The sequence below is a fragment of the Lolium perenne genome, chromosome 7, assembly GCF_019359855.2.
Source record: "Lolium perenne isolate Kyuss_39 chromosome 7, Kyuss_2.0, whole genome shotgun sequence".
NCBI lineage: Eukaryota > Viridiplantae > Streptophyta > Magnoliopsida > Poales > Poaceae > Lolium > Lolium perenne.
Genome location: NC_067250.2, coordinates 213,940,890 through 213,959,471, shown reverse-complemented (window position 1 = coordinate 213,959,471; position 18,582 = coordinate 213,940,890). Strand labels below are relative to the sequence as shown.

The following is an 18,582-nucleotide window of genomic DNA, read 5'->3' as shown; positions in this document are numbered from 1 at the left end:
CATATATATATATGAACGTTTTTAGGGTAAACTCATCGGATGGCGTTGAAACCCAGGTGAAAGGATGCACGAGGTTCAAGATGGGCCCCATGGCTTGGGTAGAGGAAATACACATCATATGAATTTAGCCAAAGTCAAAGCTTACTAAGTTTAACCAAACATATAGAAGGGAATATTAGTATTGTAGATCGATCTTCATATTTTTGTCTATATACTTGGTCAAACCTTTTTTCCCCCGAACACGCACCAAAATGTGTGTCATTTGTATTAGAGAGGGCGCCAAGATGGCATGGAGTTCACAACGAGCTCAGCAGAAAAAAAAACTGAAAGAGAAAAAAGAAGCTACAAGCTATACAGCTAAGCTACAGGTTATGGTCAAACTTAGAAAGCCTTGACTTTTGACTAAATCATCCGCAATGTATTTATGAATGGAATGAGTGCAATTCATGGTGTAACTTCTAGAGTGACTGAACCCTGTGAAGAAACCCCGCCGCTACTCCTGTTCGCCTTGGCGGCAGCTTTCAAATTCATTTCTGGACTGGCAATTAGCTTCATGGAACTTCTGTCCAGGCGATCACTCCAGACATTTTCAACTCAATTCTGGTTGACAGTCGCACGAGAAAACCTGTTGCCGAGGATCCCAACGAAAGCAGATAAATCAGAGATATAAAACTTCCCTTACGATGCCACCCTTCATTCAAGTTCTGGACATTTGAGAAGCCATTACAGAAATGGTTCTCTCACCAGGAAATCCACACAAATGGTCATCGAATTCATTCAAGTTCTGGACATTTGAGAAGCCATTACAGAAATGGTTCTCTCACCAGGAAATCCACATAAATGGTCATGGAAAATGGGAGGCGTCTGGATTATATGCATCAGTATCTGCTGGGTCTTTCTTTGGTTTGCCCGGCTTGTCACAAGCTTCTGCCTTTGTATTTTACTCAGTTGTTATTTTGGGTCGCGGCATGTAAAACTCATTTTCTTTCAAATTATATACACGTGAAGCTCCTGCATAGTCTTGAAAATGAACACTTTCAGAAGTTAAAAACATAGAGGTACAAGAGTCCATGAGAACATGCGAGCAAAGCAAAGCTCCTTGTCTGGCAGTTCAACAAAGAAGTGATTAGCATTCACCAAACACACTAGGTACAAATACTTCAGTTTCCTGGTTGGTCAGAAATTGATATGATTTGCTGGCCACAAGGTACCATGACAGTCTCCTGGTTTGCACTCAATTCACCCTGGATGGACAAAATCTTGAACTTGCCTCAAGAGCCAGAAAGGAAGTATCGGCAGATGCTTTGTAAGCAGTGAGTACAATGGAGTCAAAACCTTCCAAATATGAGATGACTTTAGAGCTTCAGATCGAGCTGGAAAACAAAGGATGGAGAAATAGCTGGCATGTTAAGATGGTGTGCAAACCAGCTAGTAGTTCAACTTGAGCATGCATACAAAAAAACTACCCCACGCTATGAATTGTTATCAGTGAGGTAGTATCAGTTTGTAGATTAAGTTCATTAAGTCGCATCACAGAAAATAGATGCAGTATAAAAACAACTATTAATTACCTCTGGGAGCCTCTGGCCTTAGAAATAAAATGGTCCAAGAAACCTAGCGCACTCCAACTTTGTTATTATCCACCAAAAGCTTCACTACATTTCACTTCCTCACAACTAGATGAATCAGTATCTGCGGGCAGACAAGTAACAACGTACACCATGATTGAAGAAGTCGTCTTGCTCAAGTAAGCATACATCATGATATGATTCTAGCAAAGAATGGCTTGGAATCATAGTTAACTCACATCGTACTGATCAGTTTGTAGTGACCAGGATAATATCGAATCAGTCGGTCTTGAACTCCTGATTGATGAACTCATCGTCTGCAACAAGCCGCACGAGCGCCTCCGGCGCGAGGCACACCTCCTGTCCGGTGCTCCCACGGCCGCCGGTCCCGTCGTACACGGTCAACCTCCCGTAGACCTGTTCACACCACTGCTCCGCACGGCCCACCCAAAATCGTTGCCGCACGCGTCGAACCGTGGCGAGTTCCCGGTCACCACCATCGCCGGGTTCCAGAACCCCTCTAAGCACGTGCCGTGGAGAGGAAGACGCCGTCGGCGAGCTCGGTGACCTGCGCCGCGAGGATGGGAAATTTTCCGAGGACGGGGCTCATTCGACAAGCCCGTCGGGCTGGAAGAAGGACCAGAGTACCAGACCACGTGAGGAACGTACAGCGACACAGCGACGTCGTCCACGGTGACACCGGGCGGTACCGCATGGACGAACTCAGCGCCTTCGCCGGTGCAGCGCAGCGACATGGCGAGGCGGCCGGCGAAAAGGTAGAAGCACCCCAGCGCGCGCGCAAAGGCCGACGCGAGGCGCCCGGCGAGCCGCTGGCCTCCGTTTCCGGCGGGGGGATTGGGCAAGAGCACGCCCTTCTGATGCAGTCGACGGTGAGCATCTGAGGTCCCAGCTCCCAGGCCGTCAGGTGAAATATCTCGACCGCAGGCTCGGAAGTCGTCCGCTCGCCGCTTGACGACGGCCGGGCCGGACAATGCGCCGCTTGAAGCATCCTTCGCCATGGGCTATCTGCGGGCAGCAAGTGTAAAATTTGCCGCTTACTCCCTCTGCGAGACAGCTGCTCGTGTTGGTCTCGACGCACGGAAACACGTCAAAGAATTTCTCTACACGATTGCATTCGAAAACTGATGCAAGTTAATAGGACCCACTTGACGTGACGATGCAGTACTCTCACGCCACCAGAACGGTTTCGACTCGAACTGATTGATTATACCCACGGCATCACGCCTCTAATATATCACGGAACTTTCAGATCGATTCCCATAAGTCTACCTCCAATCTATATTGTAAGACGTTTTTGTAAGTTTTAGTCCACCAAAACATCTTATAATTTTGAAACATAGGAATTACTAGGAACCAAGGTGATCAGCAGCCCCTAATTCGATCGATGGCATCAACCCTGCATCCGTCTTCAGACAGGTGGTCAGACGGCCTTCCGTTTGATCTGCTAGGCCAGTTCATCGCCCTCCTCCCGCATCCCGCCGACCGCGCGCGCTTCCGAGCCGTGTGCCGCTCATGGCGGTCGGCCGTGCGCGAGCATGTTCCCCCGCCAGAACAGCAGCTCCCATGGATCGTCCGCGCTGACGGCTCCTTCGTCACCCTCCCCGACCGCCGGCTACACCGCCTCCCCCTCCCTGACAACACGAGCTCTATCGGCGCCACCGGTGGGTGGCTCGCCATTGACCGCACTGTCGGGGCCGGACACAAACGCACCTATCTTCTTCACAACCCCTTTTCCAGAACGACCCTGACGCTCCCTGGGATGGACTCCGTCGTCAAGCCGTCAAGGTGGTTCAAAGTCCGCAAGGTGCTCATGAGGTCCAATAATCCTGACGATGTCGTCGCCGTCCTGACCAACAACTGGAACTACCCGGTCATCCTGTGCCGCGCTGGGAAGCCGGACGTCTGGGTACCCAAGCCACAAGAGATGCCGTATGCTCGCATCATTGATGTCGCGTTCCTTGGAGACAACCTATACGGGATCACCTCCTACGAGGGTCTCGTCGTGATGGAGCTTGGTGAGGATGATGACGGCTGGCCCATGATTCTCGACACCAAACATGTCATCGGGCATCCACCGATCGACGAAGACAACGACCAAGAACTAGGCAACGATGATGAGGCTGTTGAAGCACTAGAAAACGTAGAGCCAGAGTACAACGACGAACTGAGCGATGAAGAGGACGACGAAGACTTTGAGCACAGCGAGACATCCTGTGACAAGGAAGAGCTTGATGATGACGAGGAGGCGACAACGGATGAGAATGGGATGTTAAAGCAAGATGATGATGATGATGATGATGATGATGATGATGATGATGATGATGATGATGAGGAGGAGGAGGAGGAGGAGGAGGAGGACAAACAGGTGGAGACCAACGAGACATCGAGCGGCGACAATGGTTGTGAAATGGTGCCAGGAAACGAAGACTTAATCTTCATCGAAGAGCCAACAGGCTTCATATGCAACTATTGGCACCTTATCGAGTCCAACGGCAAGCTGTTCATGGTAAAACGAACAAAGCATATATTAACCAGAGGCAGGCCCTTCAACACCAAGGTCGAGGTCCTCGAGGCGGACATGGACGCGGGCGTGTGGGCTCCCGCAGCCGGCGGTGGGCGGCGATGCGAGAACCAGGCGCTCTTCATCAGCAACAGCTTCTCCAAGTCCGTTCCTTTGGCCAGAGATGCCGGAGAAAACTTCACATACTACTTCGCAGATGAGCATGATGGTGTGCGGACGCCGGAACTTGTACACAAATACATCCACGCAAAGCCGACCTGGGTTTTCCCACAGAAGTTAGTGGTTTAATAACATTAAGTTAGTGGGTTTGAACATATGAAAATGCAGCAATTTTATTCCAGACTCCGTGTCTTCACAGTGTATTATTACGCTCATACATGCTCTGGTAAAACCCACATCAAATTTCTAACCTTCACTGAAGGATCGCCCCTCTCCAGTTTAGGCAAAAAGAAGGATCAACCAAACGGTGTGTACCTGCAGAAAAAATGGATGGGAAGCATCACTGTACAATTCTCAATGGTTTCTCCTATTCTACAATAATAACGAGAGATTCACTTACCTTGCTGCTTCAGTTCATACAGCACAATATCAAGACCTTCAAAGGCCACTTGATCCTCTGCCTCCTCCAGCTAAAATTTTCTCAACACATTGAAGATTAGCTGTTGCAGCGAACTTAATCACTACCTTTTGTAGTTCACTGACGCCTAGATCATTAAAAAAACTGTCACTACTGTCAACATATTATGCTTCTCCCTACATCATCAAATGATGCTGATGTGCAAGTCTCAAGGACAGACCTCTCCAAACCAGAACCATCATCTTTCTTCGAGTGATGTGATATGCTTTGAAGTAAATGACAAGGGATCAGCCGTGCATGTGAACTTCCAACCATCCTCCCTCCCAAATATAACACCATCGACTGCAGCTTAACCAACTCTTAAATCACAAGCATGGCTTACATTTCATAACATTCTTCCAGGGTGACTGAAGCCTGTGAAGAAACCATACCATGGCAAAAACTTTCACAAGTTAACAGCATGGTCTGAGAAGGATCTATCAGCCTACCACATTCCAGCTTTACTATTACGTGAAAAAAGCTTCACCACTCTTCATTTCCTCTCCACTAGAGGAATCAGTATCTGTCATGCAGTCAAACAAGCCCCAATGTGCACTAGGCTTTAGCAATCGTCTTGCTCAACTAGGCATATGTCATATTCTGACATCCTGGTTCTAGCAAGGAATGGCCTGGGACCATAATTAGCTCCATCTTGCTGATTAATGATCTAACTTTAGCTAGTCCTCCTGGCCAACACTTTGCTGATATATCCATGTTTGAGGTCAATTTTCGGTGACCACGATTGCTTGTCCTCATTGTCATGAGATTCTTTGCAGTTCACTCCCCAAATAAGGGAGTCCACTCAAGCTGGGAAAAAGAGACCGGCGAATATGGGACTTGTTAATACGGCTTGTAAAAATAATTTCCAGCCAGTGGTTGAAAGTTAGCATACAATCAAAACATATCCTATGTTGTAAGATGTGGTATAGTATCAGTTTGAAAATTAAGTTCATTAAGTACCATCATGCTGAACAAATATTAGAAGCCAATATGTTTTTTTTTTGAAAGCTTAGAAGCCAATATGTTACCTCTGGAAACGATTGACCTTAACAAACAATGGTCCGGGAAGAACCTACTATTATCGACCGAAAGCTTCACTGCGTTTCACTTCTTCAGTACCAGATGATCAGTATCTGTTATGTGATCAGACAAGTCACAATGTGCAGCAAGATTTAAGAAACCATCTTGCTCAAGTAATCATACATCATATTCTGGTTCTAGCAAAGAATGACTTGGAATTATAGTTAACTCCATCATACTCATCAACGATCTAGCTTTTGCTAGCTCTGGCCAACATTTTGCTGATATATACATTTTTGAGATCAGTTTGTATGACCAGGATTGCTTGTCCTCATTGCTAGCAGCTTCTTTGCGCCCTGTTCCCCAGTTTGACCAACATTGCAGCAGTTTGACCAACTCTTCTATCAGATATTCCCTCCATCCACAAATACATGTCGTATGAATTTAGCCAAAGTCAAAGTTTACTAAGTTTGACCAAACATATAGAAGGCCGTATCAGCAACTACAATACTGAATAAATACACTGTGAAAACATATCTTATGGTTGATCTATTGATATTGATTTAGTATTGTAGATATTCATATCTTTGTATATATACTTGGTCAAACTTTTTTTCCCTCAAACAAGCACCAAAATGTGTGTCATTTGTACTAGAGAGAGAGAGATGGTCAAACTTAGAATCAGAGATTTTCAACTCAATTCTGGTTGACAGTAGCATGATAAAACCTGTAGCCGTGGATCCAAACGAAAGTAGATGAATCAGAGATATAAACCGATCCTTAGGATAACACCCTTCCTTCAAGTTCTGGACATTTGGGAAGCCAGTACAGAAATGGTTCTCTCACCAGGAGATCCACACAAATGGTCATGGAAAATGGAAGCATCTGGATTATATGCATATATATCTGCAGACAGCACTTTCTTCACCCCTGTGGACTGTGATCGCATTTCAAAGTGCTCAGGCTGGTAATCCAGGGCGCCTCCAAAATGCCGGGTCTTTCTTTGGCTTGCCAGGCTTGTCGCAAGCTTCTGCTTTTGTATTTTACTCGGTTATTGTTTTGGGTCGTATGCGTCGTGGCATGTAAAACTCCTTTTCTTTCTAATTATATACCTGTGAAGGTCTCCTGCATGGTTTCGAAAATGAACAATTTCAGAAGTTAAAAACATGCAGGTACAAGTACCTCACAAAAATAACAACAGAGATGCAAGGAGTCCATGAGAACATATGGACAAGCTCCTTGTCTAGCAGTTCCGGAAAGAGGTGACTAGCATTCACCAAACACACCTGGTACAAATACTTCAGCTTCCTGGGTGGTCAGGAAATTGGTATGATTTGCTCGCCACGGGAGTAGTATGACAACTCCTAGTCCGTACTCAATTCACCCTGGATGGACAAAATCTTGAACTGGCCTCAAGAGCCAGAAAGGAGGTACAGGCAGATGCGTTGTAATCAGTGTGTACAAGGGAGTCAAAACTTTCCAAATATGAGACAATTTTGGAGCTTCAAAGCTGGAAAACAAAGGATGGAGAAATAGCTGGCATGTTAAGATGGCGTGTAAAAATAATTTCCATCTAGAGTTCAACTTGAGCATGCATACAGAAAAATGAACCTATGCTATGCATTGTTATCAGTGAGGTAGTATCAGTTTGTACTCCAAGAAACAACTCTTAATTACCTCTGGAAACCTCTGGCCTTACAAATAAAATGGTCCAAGAAACCTAGCGCACTCCAACTTTGCTATTATCCACCAAAAGCTTCACTACATTTCACTTCCTCACTACTAGATGAATCGGTATCTGTTATGCGGTCAGACAAGTAACAAGTTGCACCATGATTAAAGAAATCGCCTTGCTCAAGTAAGCACACGTCATGATATGATTCTAGCAAAGAATGGCTTGGAATCATAGTTAACTCCATCGAACTCATCAACGATCTAACTTTAGCTAGCTCTGGCCAACATTTTGCTGATATATACATGTTTGAGATCAGTTTGTAGTGACCAGGATTGTTTGTCCTCATTGCCAGCAGCTTCTTTGCAGCTTGTTCCCCAATTTCTGTATTACCATGGATCAGGCAAGCTTCGACAAGAGTCGCTAACATTGCAGCAGTTGGCTGGAATGGCATCTTGTCGATCATCTCCTCAGCCATCTTCAGCAAACCTTCACGGCAGTACAGATCAACCATGCAAGAAAAATGTTCCACTCTTGGTGCAGTGCCAAATACAGCATACATCTTGGCAAATAGTAGCTGCCCTTGAGTGACCAGGCCAGAGTGGCTACAAGCTGAAAGAACAGCGACCATGGTCACATGGTCTGGTTCTATATTGTTGGCAATCATTTCATCAAAGAGCTTCAATGATACACTGCCCTCTCTTTGCATTCCATACCCCAAAATCAATGAAGTGTAGGCATGCTGGTCTCGATATTCCATCTGATCAAATATTATCCGAGAAGCTCTCATGCGTCTAGACTTTGAGTACATGTCGACAAGTGAGTTTTGCAATAATCTAGAACCACCCAGTCCATGTCTAAGGATGTAGCAGTGCAGCTCCCTTCCATGACAGAGGTGTCCAAACCGTGCAGCAAGGGAGAGCATTGTTAGCATACTAACGTCATTTGGACAGACACCTGAGCTAATCATCTCTCTGAAGAGCAAGGAAGCTTCCTCGACCTGGTCCATGAATGCAAACCCTGCTAACAGTGAATTCCAAGCTGCGACGCTCCCAACTGAGCACATTCTAAAGAGAAGTTCAGCGCAGCTCATCATCCCGCATCTTGAATACAATGTGACCAGTGAGTTCACCACACACTTGAGCCTATCGAAGTACAGACGGACGGCCACCCCATGCAACTCCCTGCCAACCCTCAGATACCCACTCCTACCACATGCTTTGAGGCCAATCAGCAAGCTCACAGAGTCCACACCTGGCCCATGGCCATTCCTCATCTGAGACAGCAACCTGATCACTTCATCATAGTTCCCAGCTTTCAAATTCCCTGCCGCAACCGCATTCCACGTCACAACGTTTGCCCCAGGAACCCGCTGAAGCAGCTCGAACGCCTTGCCCCACATCCCCGCCGACGCGTAGCCAGAGACCATCGTGTTCCAGCTAACAACGTCCCTCACGGACATCTCGTCGAACACCCTCTGCGCATCCCCCAGCTCGCCGCACTTGGCATACATCCCCACCAAAGCGTTCCAGACATACATGTCCAGATCGTGTCTGCTCCTCCTCCGGATACGCCGATTAATCTGGCGTCCGACGGTGACCTCCCGGAGCTCGCCGCAAGCACGCAGGACAGACGGATACGTGAACCTGTCGGCGCCCACGCCCAGTGCTATCATCCTGTTATAAGCTAGGATCACGTCGTTCCACCGCCCGTCGCCGGCGTAGCTCCAGATGAGCAGGTTCCAGGGGAACGCCCGCGCCTTCCCGGCCGCCCGCTCGATGGCGGCGCGCGCGGCCGGGAGGTCGGCTAGGGCGATGTAGAAGGAGGCGAGCTTGGGGAGGACGGAAGGGTGCGCGCCCAGGCCGAGCGTGACGGCGCGCGCGTGGACCTGCTCTCCCGGGCGGAGCGCGCGACGCGCGGTGCAGGAGTAGAGGATGGACGAGAGGGTGGAGGCCGGGGAGAAGGATGAGACGGTCGGCGGCGGCGGCGGTTCCTGGGCAGGCGCGGCATTTCTCCAAACGGGTGGGATGCAGCGGCGGATGCGGAGGAGCTGCTGCTTGGAGAGCGAGACGGCGGCGGCGTTGGTGGGAGGTGGGCGCATCAAACGGCCGCCGCCTTCGCCGTCGCATCACACCGCGGCGGCGGCGGCGAAGCTGGTGGTGGTGGGGAGATACTTGTCGGCGTCTGGGCGCGCCAATGTTTCGCCGCAAACGCGTTCCAGTCCAGGGTTTACCCTGTCTACAAGAAACCAAGTCCTTTTTTTTTTTTGAGGGAAAAAGCGCGCTCTTTATTCATCAAACTTTAACATGTCAGCACCTAAAGATTGCCGGATAAACTCCCGAACAACACCATGAAAACTAGAAACACTAAATAGTTTACTGGAACAAGCTAACTGATGAGCCGCACTATTCAAACCACGGAAAATGTGCTTGAAGCTGCAATACTGAAAGAATGTCACCATCAATTTGATATCTGCGACTACTGCACCTAGGCCCGATCGATCCATCGCTGGATCATTAAGCCTATGGATCAGGGACAAACAATTGGATGCCACAATTAGAAACCTGTTACCCTAAGTGTGCAAAAAAAGAGACTGCTCGCCTGATGGCTAGCGCATCCGCCAACTCTGGTGTCGTGGCCTCTAGGAGATGATCACTGAAGTCTGCCAAACATTCTCCTTGATGGTCCAGGATCACAGCACCAATACCCATACGTCGAGATGATGCAAAAATAGCGATGTTTACATTCATCAAGATAGTGTCGGGCGGCGGCGGAGTCCATTTTAAAGGTGATGATATTGACTCACACCGGGAAGCCCGGGGCTTCTTGGAACGATCCATCGTTGTAAAACTAAGGACTCCTTTGATTCGCAGGAATTTTGTAAAAATTGTGTAGAATTTAAATTCTATAGGAAAATTTCCTGCAAGTGTTATTTGATTCATAGGAATATATTATACAAAAGCAAATCCTATATGAGAACACGTTCGATTTATAGGATTCGTATAGAAAACAAGTAGGATTGAATTCTATAGAAAATTCTCATGTCATGGTTGTTTGATTTGTAATGTAAGATTATTCTCCCTAGGAGCTTTTCCTAAAGATTTCTTTGCACTAGATTTCATAGGAAATCAAACATCCAGTCATGCATTTTTTATTCCAACAAAATTTGGTTCGATAAGAGTGAACATGTCATTGTAATCTTATATTTTTCCTGTTCCAACATTTTTCCTATCCTACAAATCAAACAGGCCCTGAGAATCTTATTGTGTAAATCTTGTAGGATGAGGTTATACCTCATGGAAAATTTCCTTTGCTACAATCAAACAAATTTCATCTTCCAATAAAATCCAAGTAGCCATAACATTCCAATCATATACTTTTTATATTCCTGTGATTTTCCTATCCTATGAATCACCTAGCAAATTTCGTGCCCATGCCTAAAGAAAACGGATGTATGTATTCACATCGTGTTTGGAGTGTCAGAAAAATGAGAGGTAGGCAGAAATGACACGACAGATGTATAATTTGATTATATTTCTCTTGGCACCTACCAAAACAGGTGTAAGAATCATCAATCCTCAAAAGAGGGGTACACTCTCGAGATATACAATTGGTGACGAGACTGTGGGGCAACAAATTTACCAGCGAGTATCTTTCTTGCTAAACTTTGCGAAAATCTCTACAGGAGCAGGCCTTCCTTTTCCTGCCAGGAACCACCGAACCGCGGACCACCACGGCAATGGTGTGGGAGCTGCCTGGCAGAACAAACCTCTCACACCGAGGGGGGGCGAAAAGAATAAGGGGATCATACACTACTTTCCATCATTCGAGTGCCGAAGCAGGCAGGGGTCACCGTCCAAGAATACAAAGTCGAGCAACTCCACCGCGCTACGACCTGCCATTCTGGCCAGCGTACAGCAGCGACTCCGACTGGTCTCTCTCGGCGTGCTTGCCCTTCCCCTTGTCGAGACGGGCCCTTCGTACGGCTTGCTGGATCTGCCGCTCGTGCTCTTTAAGTATCTCTTCCATGTTTACCCCGGGAGGCATCAATGGTCCAGAGTACTGGATTCTGTTCTTCCTAGCGCCATTCGCCTGAATATATATAGTGGAGAATTTATTAGCATATCACTGAAACAAAAGCCAGACCATCCAGGATCCTTTCCATTTGAAGTATCTTACAAGACGTACCCTCAAAAAAAGTATCTTACAAGACAAAACCAAACTGTGATCTCAAGTCCGAAAGTAAGTTAGAACATGAGAAACCAAGAAAAGAACCTACTCTCTCCGTCCCTAAATAGGTGGCGCAAAATTTGTGTCGAAAAGTCAATACTTTCTAAGTTTGGCCAAGTATGTACACAAAAATAAGAATGTCAATAGATCCATCATCACAAGCTAATTTTCCTAATGTATTCGTTCAATATTGTAGTTGTTGATGTTTCCTTCTATATGTTTGGTCAAACTTAGAAATAATTGATTTTAACTGAATTACACGCTGCCTATCTGGGAGCAACAACCAATCATCTTGTGAAAATATACACGTAACATCTAGCCACCCGAAATGCTATAGTGCAGATTTTCAGACAAAAAAGTGTATCACGTCTCTTAAATAAAGGCTAAAAAAATATGGGTCATGCTTTGCTACTTATGAATGCTACGAGTTAAAACCAACTGAAGCTTATTAGAACAACTAAATAACTTACCACTGTAGGCTCTTTATCTGCAACCACGTCATCCTTCCGATGCGAAGATGATGGCCTTTCTTGGAATTGATGTGTTTGCGACCATTTGGGTTTGTCAGATGGGTCAGCAGCACTGAGTTGACTGTATCTTGAACTCGATCGGTGCTCTCTTAAATACTGTTTCCTGGCACTGTCCCCAAGGTTAGACAGCTTAGCATTATTGCCTCGCTGCCCAGCGGCAGCAGATGGGTTAGACATCTCGGCAGCAGCAATCTGGGAGGTGTAAAACCTCTGCGGATCCGCTCCACTTGAACGGCCCAAAGTGGAGGATGAACGACCAGCATTCGTCAAAGGAATGCGACGAGGTTGACCATTGTCTGCAGGTCCTCCCGGAGGTTCCATTGCAAAGCCAGTAACAGCATCCTCCTTTGGAGTAAACTTATTACTACTGCCTTTTGGATTAGCCTGAATTCGTCGTTGCTGGAAAGCCATGAAACAGGAGACTTTTGAGTTATAACAAATGCCTAGTGTTTATATTTAACAGTATGGCAGAATTAATTGCTACTGGAGTATACACAGTTAATGTGCTTCTGGAGTTGAAACAGTGCATGTGTATTACGCAGATGAATTACTGCATGGTTACGATAAAACAATTGCATAAATTAACTTCCAAACAAATCAAGAAGCAATTGCATTGCATCGCATACTTCCAGAAAAAAGTTCTCCTACTCTGGTATGAAGTGCCACTTATAGTGAGTCATGTATATATTGGATCACTGAACTGCTAGCGTATGGTATTGAATGACATTTTTCCACCAGGGTTTCAAAAGGCTGCATATACTGATATTTTAGCTTGATTATGGTAATTCATTATTACCATACTTAAGATCGGATTTAATTTGGCAATACCTGCAATTCATTATTGCCATTTGCTGCTGCAAGTTGCTTCCTCCGTCCAGTTTCAGAATCATGCCCTTTGGCCGCAGCTGCTCTTTGTCTGTCGACAAAATACATGATTAGCTCAAATACAGAAATGTCCAGCAAAAAAAGATTGACAACAATAATTCCGTGGTCAATATTGAAGATTCCGTAGTTTTCGCCTTAGGTTTTACACGTAATTTTACCTCCTAGCTTCTTCATCTCGAAGCTTAGCATCATATTCCTTGCTTGGAGGATATTTTGGTAGACTCGATGGATCACAGGCATAAGGCTTCGTTGTGAAGAACTGTGGTATAAAGTGCATGTACAAATTATAAACCAGAAGTTAAGGAGGGTAACTTCAGATACAGAGATGACCAAATCTGTTATCAATTAATCCATAGATTGGAAAGGGGTAAATTAGAAATTGCATCTCTTAAGTCTTTATATCAAGATCAAAAGATATTGCTCACTTTTTAAAAAGCAGTGTCATGAAATTCACAAAATATGGGTAGAAAATAACACCTAAATCATAATTTTAGGGAATTTTTACGCTTTTGGCACTAGTGCAACTCTACACTTGTATCCTGCCGTTGATCTTTACAGCTGCTCACTTTTGCCAATCTTCTGTTAACCTTATTCATGAATTTTCTGCTCTAGTCCATTTTCGTCCACCTTGCAGTTAGTGAGATGTAGAAGGACCAAAATGCCCCTAGGCATTTTTTTAAGGAAGCCCCTGGGCATTCTGTAAGATGCATCTTCCATAAAACAGATCTGGCAGTCCCATCCCCCTCTCCCTGCAACCTCGACCTTGTCTTGGGGCTAATATCTCTTCACCATCTCACTCTGCTCTTGTTTTGTTGCCAACCGAAGCACCCAATGGCATGGAGGGAATAGTTGGCCATATCCAGGTGGCCTCCAACTCGAGACTCGAGCTGAGTGCTGAACCTCATCCCTGTGAGCAACGGCAATTGGGAGCTCTACTGCGACGAAGCTTGCATTGGTGTTAAGGCTGCTGTTCTGACCGTGGCATCCAGGACAACAAGGTGGACTTAGAGGCGGCAGCTCACACAGAGGAGGACGAGTGCTAGAAGCAGACTTGAGTCTATGCACTATCTGCTTTACTGGTTGGTTGTACACAGGGAAGAGAAACCAGGTTCTGGCCATTTGTTCTGTTCAGATATGAAACTGGTTGCTTGTGATTAACTCTGCTCAATATGGCTTCTAACTGGCATGCAACTTACATGTCATGACATGTGTTCTTGACATTTGTCAAATGGTGCTGCAGTAGGGGAGGTGGGGCACATACAGCATGTAGCAAGGGAGGTTCACTACTGCATCTAGGCTGATGGGAGAGACGATCAAGGATGAAGAAGCCAGGAGGAAGAAGAAAGCAGATTAGTCTTTTTTTTTGTTAAAATATGACACGTGGAACTGTCCAAAGGTGCTCACCATAGTCAACCGGACGGGAACAGGGCTGGGATGATAAATGCATAAATACATCTAACAAGGTAGTGGCAAAAGTGAGCAGCCCCAAAGAGTCAGGGTCAAATGCATGCAGGTACGAGGTTGTACTAGTTAATACTGTATACATATCTACATGTTTGAAAGGCCACAGATTCTCTACAGGTCAGACAATACACCAGCCATACAAATCAATAAATGAAACAGCGGCCAGAACTTACTTCGCTTTCAAGGGCAGAAGCAGAAGTACCCCTATTATCAGGTTCTACAGCAAGTAAACGGTCCAGAAGTGCCAAAGATGAAGGAGGGAAATCCTTATACACATCATTCACACAACGACGATACGGATGTTGTGGCTTGAAGATGGTAGCACGCGACAACTTCAAATTAGCCCAGAACTCCTCTGATGGTGAACCACAAAGCTTGAATATTTTGTGCAACTGTTCCACCTGAAAGATTTCAGATATGAAAAATAAATTTTGATTGTAAGTTTCATAAATAGATTCACAGAATCATCCGAGACTAACATAAGTAAAAAAGTAGAATTAGTCCAAAGTAGCAACAGTCTTGAGTTTGAGCAAGGTATGACTAGATTAGTAGTCAAACAGTACCTCAGTTCGTCCTGGCATGATAGGCTTCCCTGACAGTAACTCTGCAAGGATGCAACCAGCACTCCAGAGATCAACAGTGGCACCATAGTTAGTAGCACCCAGCAAAAGTTCCGGAGGCCGGTACCATAAAGTTACAACACGACTTGTCAAATTCTGCTTTTGGTTCGGATTAAAGAATGTAGCTAGACCAAAATCTGCTATTTTGAGGGCACCATTATTGTCAAGCAGAAGATTAGCACCCTTTATATCCCGATGCAGAACACCACGATTATGACAGTGCTCAAGTCCAGAGAGTAGCTGCTTCATGTAACACTTGACCTGCAGTTGCCATTTTCCAAAGTCAGCATGGCATGAAAATTGAAGCCACGATAAAAACAAATTAAAATGAACATCAAAGAAAATGTCTAGAATGAAAACCTGAGCCTCTGTGAATTTTAGGCCAGGTGTAGCTGCAAGACCCGCAAGATCGTGCTCCATGTATTCGAATACAAGATACAAGCTACTAGACATGCGTGACGTCACCAAACCTTCAAGCTTAATAACATTTGGATGATCAAGTCTTCTCAGGATGTGAATTTCCCTTGCCATAAATCGAACACTCTCAGGATCCATATTGGCAAACCGGACTTTCTTAAGCGCCACAATTTTTCCATTCTCGAGATCACGTGCTTTGTAAACGCTACTGTAGGTACCTTGCCCTATCTGAAACATTTAAAAGGCGGGGGTGAGAAAAGTTGTTGTGGCACAGAATCAGCAGTCAGTGGTAGTTTCAACTTCAATTCTAATCAATCAGATTGCTTCATTGTATAACTGCACCATATGACATCTTGAATGAGTTCAACAAATGTGTTTACTTTTGCATCTGACTAGAATATCCTATGTCATAAGAAGAAGTTCAAAGTACTTTGAAACACTTACACTAAATCACACATAAGCATGGTCCAGAACATAGATGGCTAATGGGAGTGGTCTTGAACAACAAACAGAAAGAAGATGATAAATTTGTTGTAAGGAGAAAACGAACCTTGTCCAACTTCTCAAAGGACTCTGCCTTGCGAGGCTGCCACCCACGGACCGCCTCCGTGGCCACCTCCGTGAGCCACCTCGGCCAGCCAGCCGCCACATGCTCCGCCACCAATCCGTTCGGCACATCTGTGATCCTCGGCTTCGCCTCACTCCTGATGCCACCACTCCTTGGTTCTTGCTCTGCCGGCACACCATTAGGAACACGCCTGCGGTTCGCAGGCGCAGCAACTGCCCTCTCCACATCGACCACGCCGGCCGCCACCGCGGCCGCCTCCTCCGGCAGTGCCACCACTGCATCGACCACTACCGGCGCCACCGGAGGCTTCCGAATCAGCCTCGCCGTACTCGCATCTTTCCCAACGCGAAGTCCGGCACTGGAGGACGTGGCCGCCACAACCCCGCCTTCTTCGTCCTCCTCCTCCAAGTCCTCATGCCTCTTGCTGGAGTTGTAACTAACCAGGCGCCTCAGAGAGTTGCTCGATGGGCGGCGGCGAGGCTTCCCCTCGCCGCCGTGCTCGTCGCCGCCGTGGAATTGCTTGGAACTGACGCATCCCATGGAGGGGACTGCGATTCCGGCAAGAAACCCTACTCCAAAGACTTGGCAGAAACCAGTCCGAGTTGGGCGGGGACGAATCGGGGTGGGGAATCCGGGGTTGGGATCAAAATCGAACCTTGGCCGCCGGAAAACCGCGACGCGTCGCCCCGCAGATCTCCCTCTCTCTCCCCCAGTGATGGCCTTTTCTCGGGTTCTTTTGTTTGGTTTCTTCCAAGTACCCGACCCTTCTGTTTCCCTTCTTTTTTGGTTGGTGAAATCACAGAGAGGACAGAGAGAAGAGTAATTGTCAGAGACAGAGAGAGACGTTAGTCCCTGTTTTATGAAAACTAATTGGAAATCAATACTAGCTCAAATCTAAGTTTAATTTGCAGAAACTCAATATATTCAATTACTTAGCCACGTTAGCCTTGATTCCCTGTTGTTTGTCAAAGCCTTAGCATCTAAGAACCTATTTATCTTGGGAGGGAAACAAAAGAAGTCAACAATGTCTAGTACACATATGGTCATGAGGGTGTGGTTAGAGATATGATAAAATATAGGAGCTTGGGGGAAGGGGGCGGCAAGCTCTATATAGCAAGAGAAACTAAATATGATCTCAATGCTACAATTATTTTGTTGTAGTGTTTAGTCCATGTGCTAACATGTGATTCGCCATTAATTATTATGCTTCGGGTACTAACTGATTTCTCAATAACGCAACATAATTGATAACATTCTTTCCGGATTCTAAAATCCTATGTGTTTTCTTCTCTCTCAGATTATTCATTTTCATCCTTTCACTCTCTAATTCCTTCTCACTCGTACCACCGTCTCTCTCTCTCTTAGCCCTCCCCACTACCTTGTCCATCTATCTCTCTTCGGACGAGCACAACTGCTGTCTAATGTCGCTACCTCCAACGACGTCTATTTGAGTGTTGTTGCGCTACATCATGTCCAATGAGACATTCATTATCGGCAAGGCGACTTAATTTGTACCAATTGGATCATTAGGCTTGGTTGTATATTGAAGTGGTATATTGGAGGAAAAGGAATGACAAGCTATAAATAACAAGATAAGGTAAGTTGGTCGCAAGGACCCAATGCTTCGTTGCAAAATTCATTGCTTATTCTAACTTTTGTTTTTTCCTTTTAATTCACATGTACTTTCTTAGAATAGTTTCGGGTAGTCTTTGTCTTACTGGTAAAAGAGATCGTCCCTCAAAACAGACTCTTTGGGTGAGAGGTAGTCTATGTGAGAGTCTAAAGTTGTATTATTCTTCAGTGGAAGGCTCTTCCAATCTTAAACGAGATCATAAATAAGAGTTTCATGCTGCTTAACATCCTCTTAGCACAATTGGACTTTTCAAAACAAAACAAGACAACTGGAAACACGATTCATGACACTCATTTTTCGCACGTAATTCAAAAATACTTCAGTGCCACAATGCATGTGTGTCAATTTTAGAATCTTTATGTGGCAAAAAAAAGATCGAAGCATGGCTATTAATGTAAAAAAAGTTTACTAGCATGTGTACACCACCAAATCGGACACAGAATATAATCGTTATTATAGCATGCACTTAGTTTTAATTGGAAGCGTCGTATTTTCACCCACATCTGCTACTCCTTATGTTCCAAATTACTTAAGGTACTCATTTTGTCCTAATTTAAACCTATTTAACTTGGATCAAGTATAGAAAAAAATATATCAGCATCCATAGCACCAAATTAGTGTCAATGAATTCATGACAAAATATATTATCATATTGTATATATTTGATGTTGCAAATGGTAGATAGCCTTTCAATGATCTTGGTCAAACTCAAGGCAATTTGACTTAAATGATGGAACTAACACTAGTAGAACCTTTTAGTTCCGGTTCATAAGGGGCTTTAGTTCCGGTTGTGCAACCGGGACTAAATATTCGAGAC

The 18,582-nt window shown here is 45.4% G+C and overlaps 1 protein-coding gene and 1 pseudogene across 1 annotated transcript; both read right to left on the bottom strand.

The window, feature by feature from the left end:
• Positions 1-212: 212 nt before the first annotated feature.
• LOC127314253 (uncharacterized) lies at positions 213-16,944 on the bottom strand (annotated as a pseudogene).
• LOC139833841 (uncharacterized) lies at positions 1,848-2,587 on the bottom strand. The gene is made up of 2 exons (XM_071824197.1): positions 2,217-2,587; positions 1,848-2,136 (listed from the first exon to the last, which is right to left on the bottom strand). The coding sequence occupies exons 1-2, from the start codon at positions 2,585-2,587 to the stop codon at positions 1,848-1,850; spliced, it is 660 nt and encodes a 219-aa protein (XP_071680298.1).
• Positions 16,945-18,582: the final 1,638 nt, after the last annotated feature.

What these genes read in the sequence shown, in the direction of transcription:
- LOC139833841 (XM_071824197.1), bottom strand. Translation starts at nt 2,587, where the DNA reads ATGGCGAAGGATGCTTCAAGCGGCGCATTGTCCGGCCCGGCCGTCGTC. An exon ending in TACGTTCCTCACGTGGTCTG is followed by an intron (nt 2,137 to 2,216) that starts GTACTCTGGTCC and finishes CTCGCGGCGCAG; the next exon opens with GTCACCGAGCTCGCCGACGG.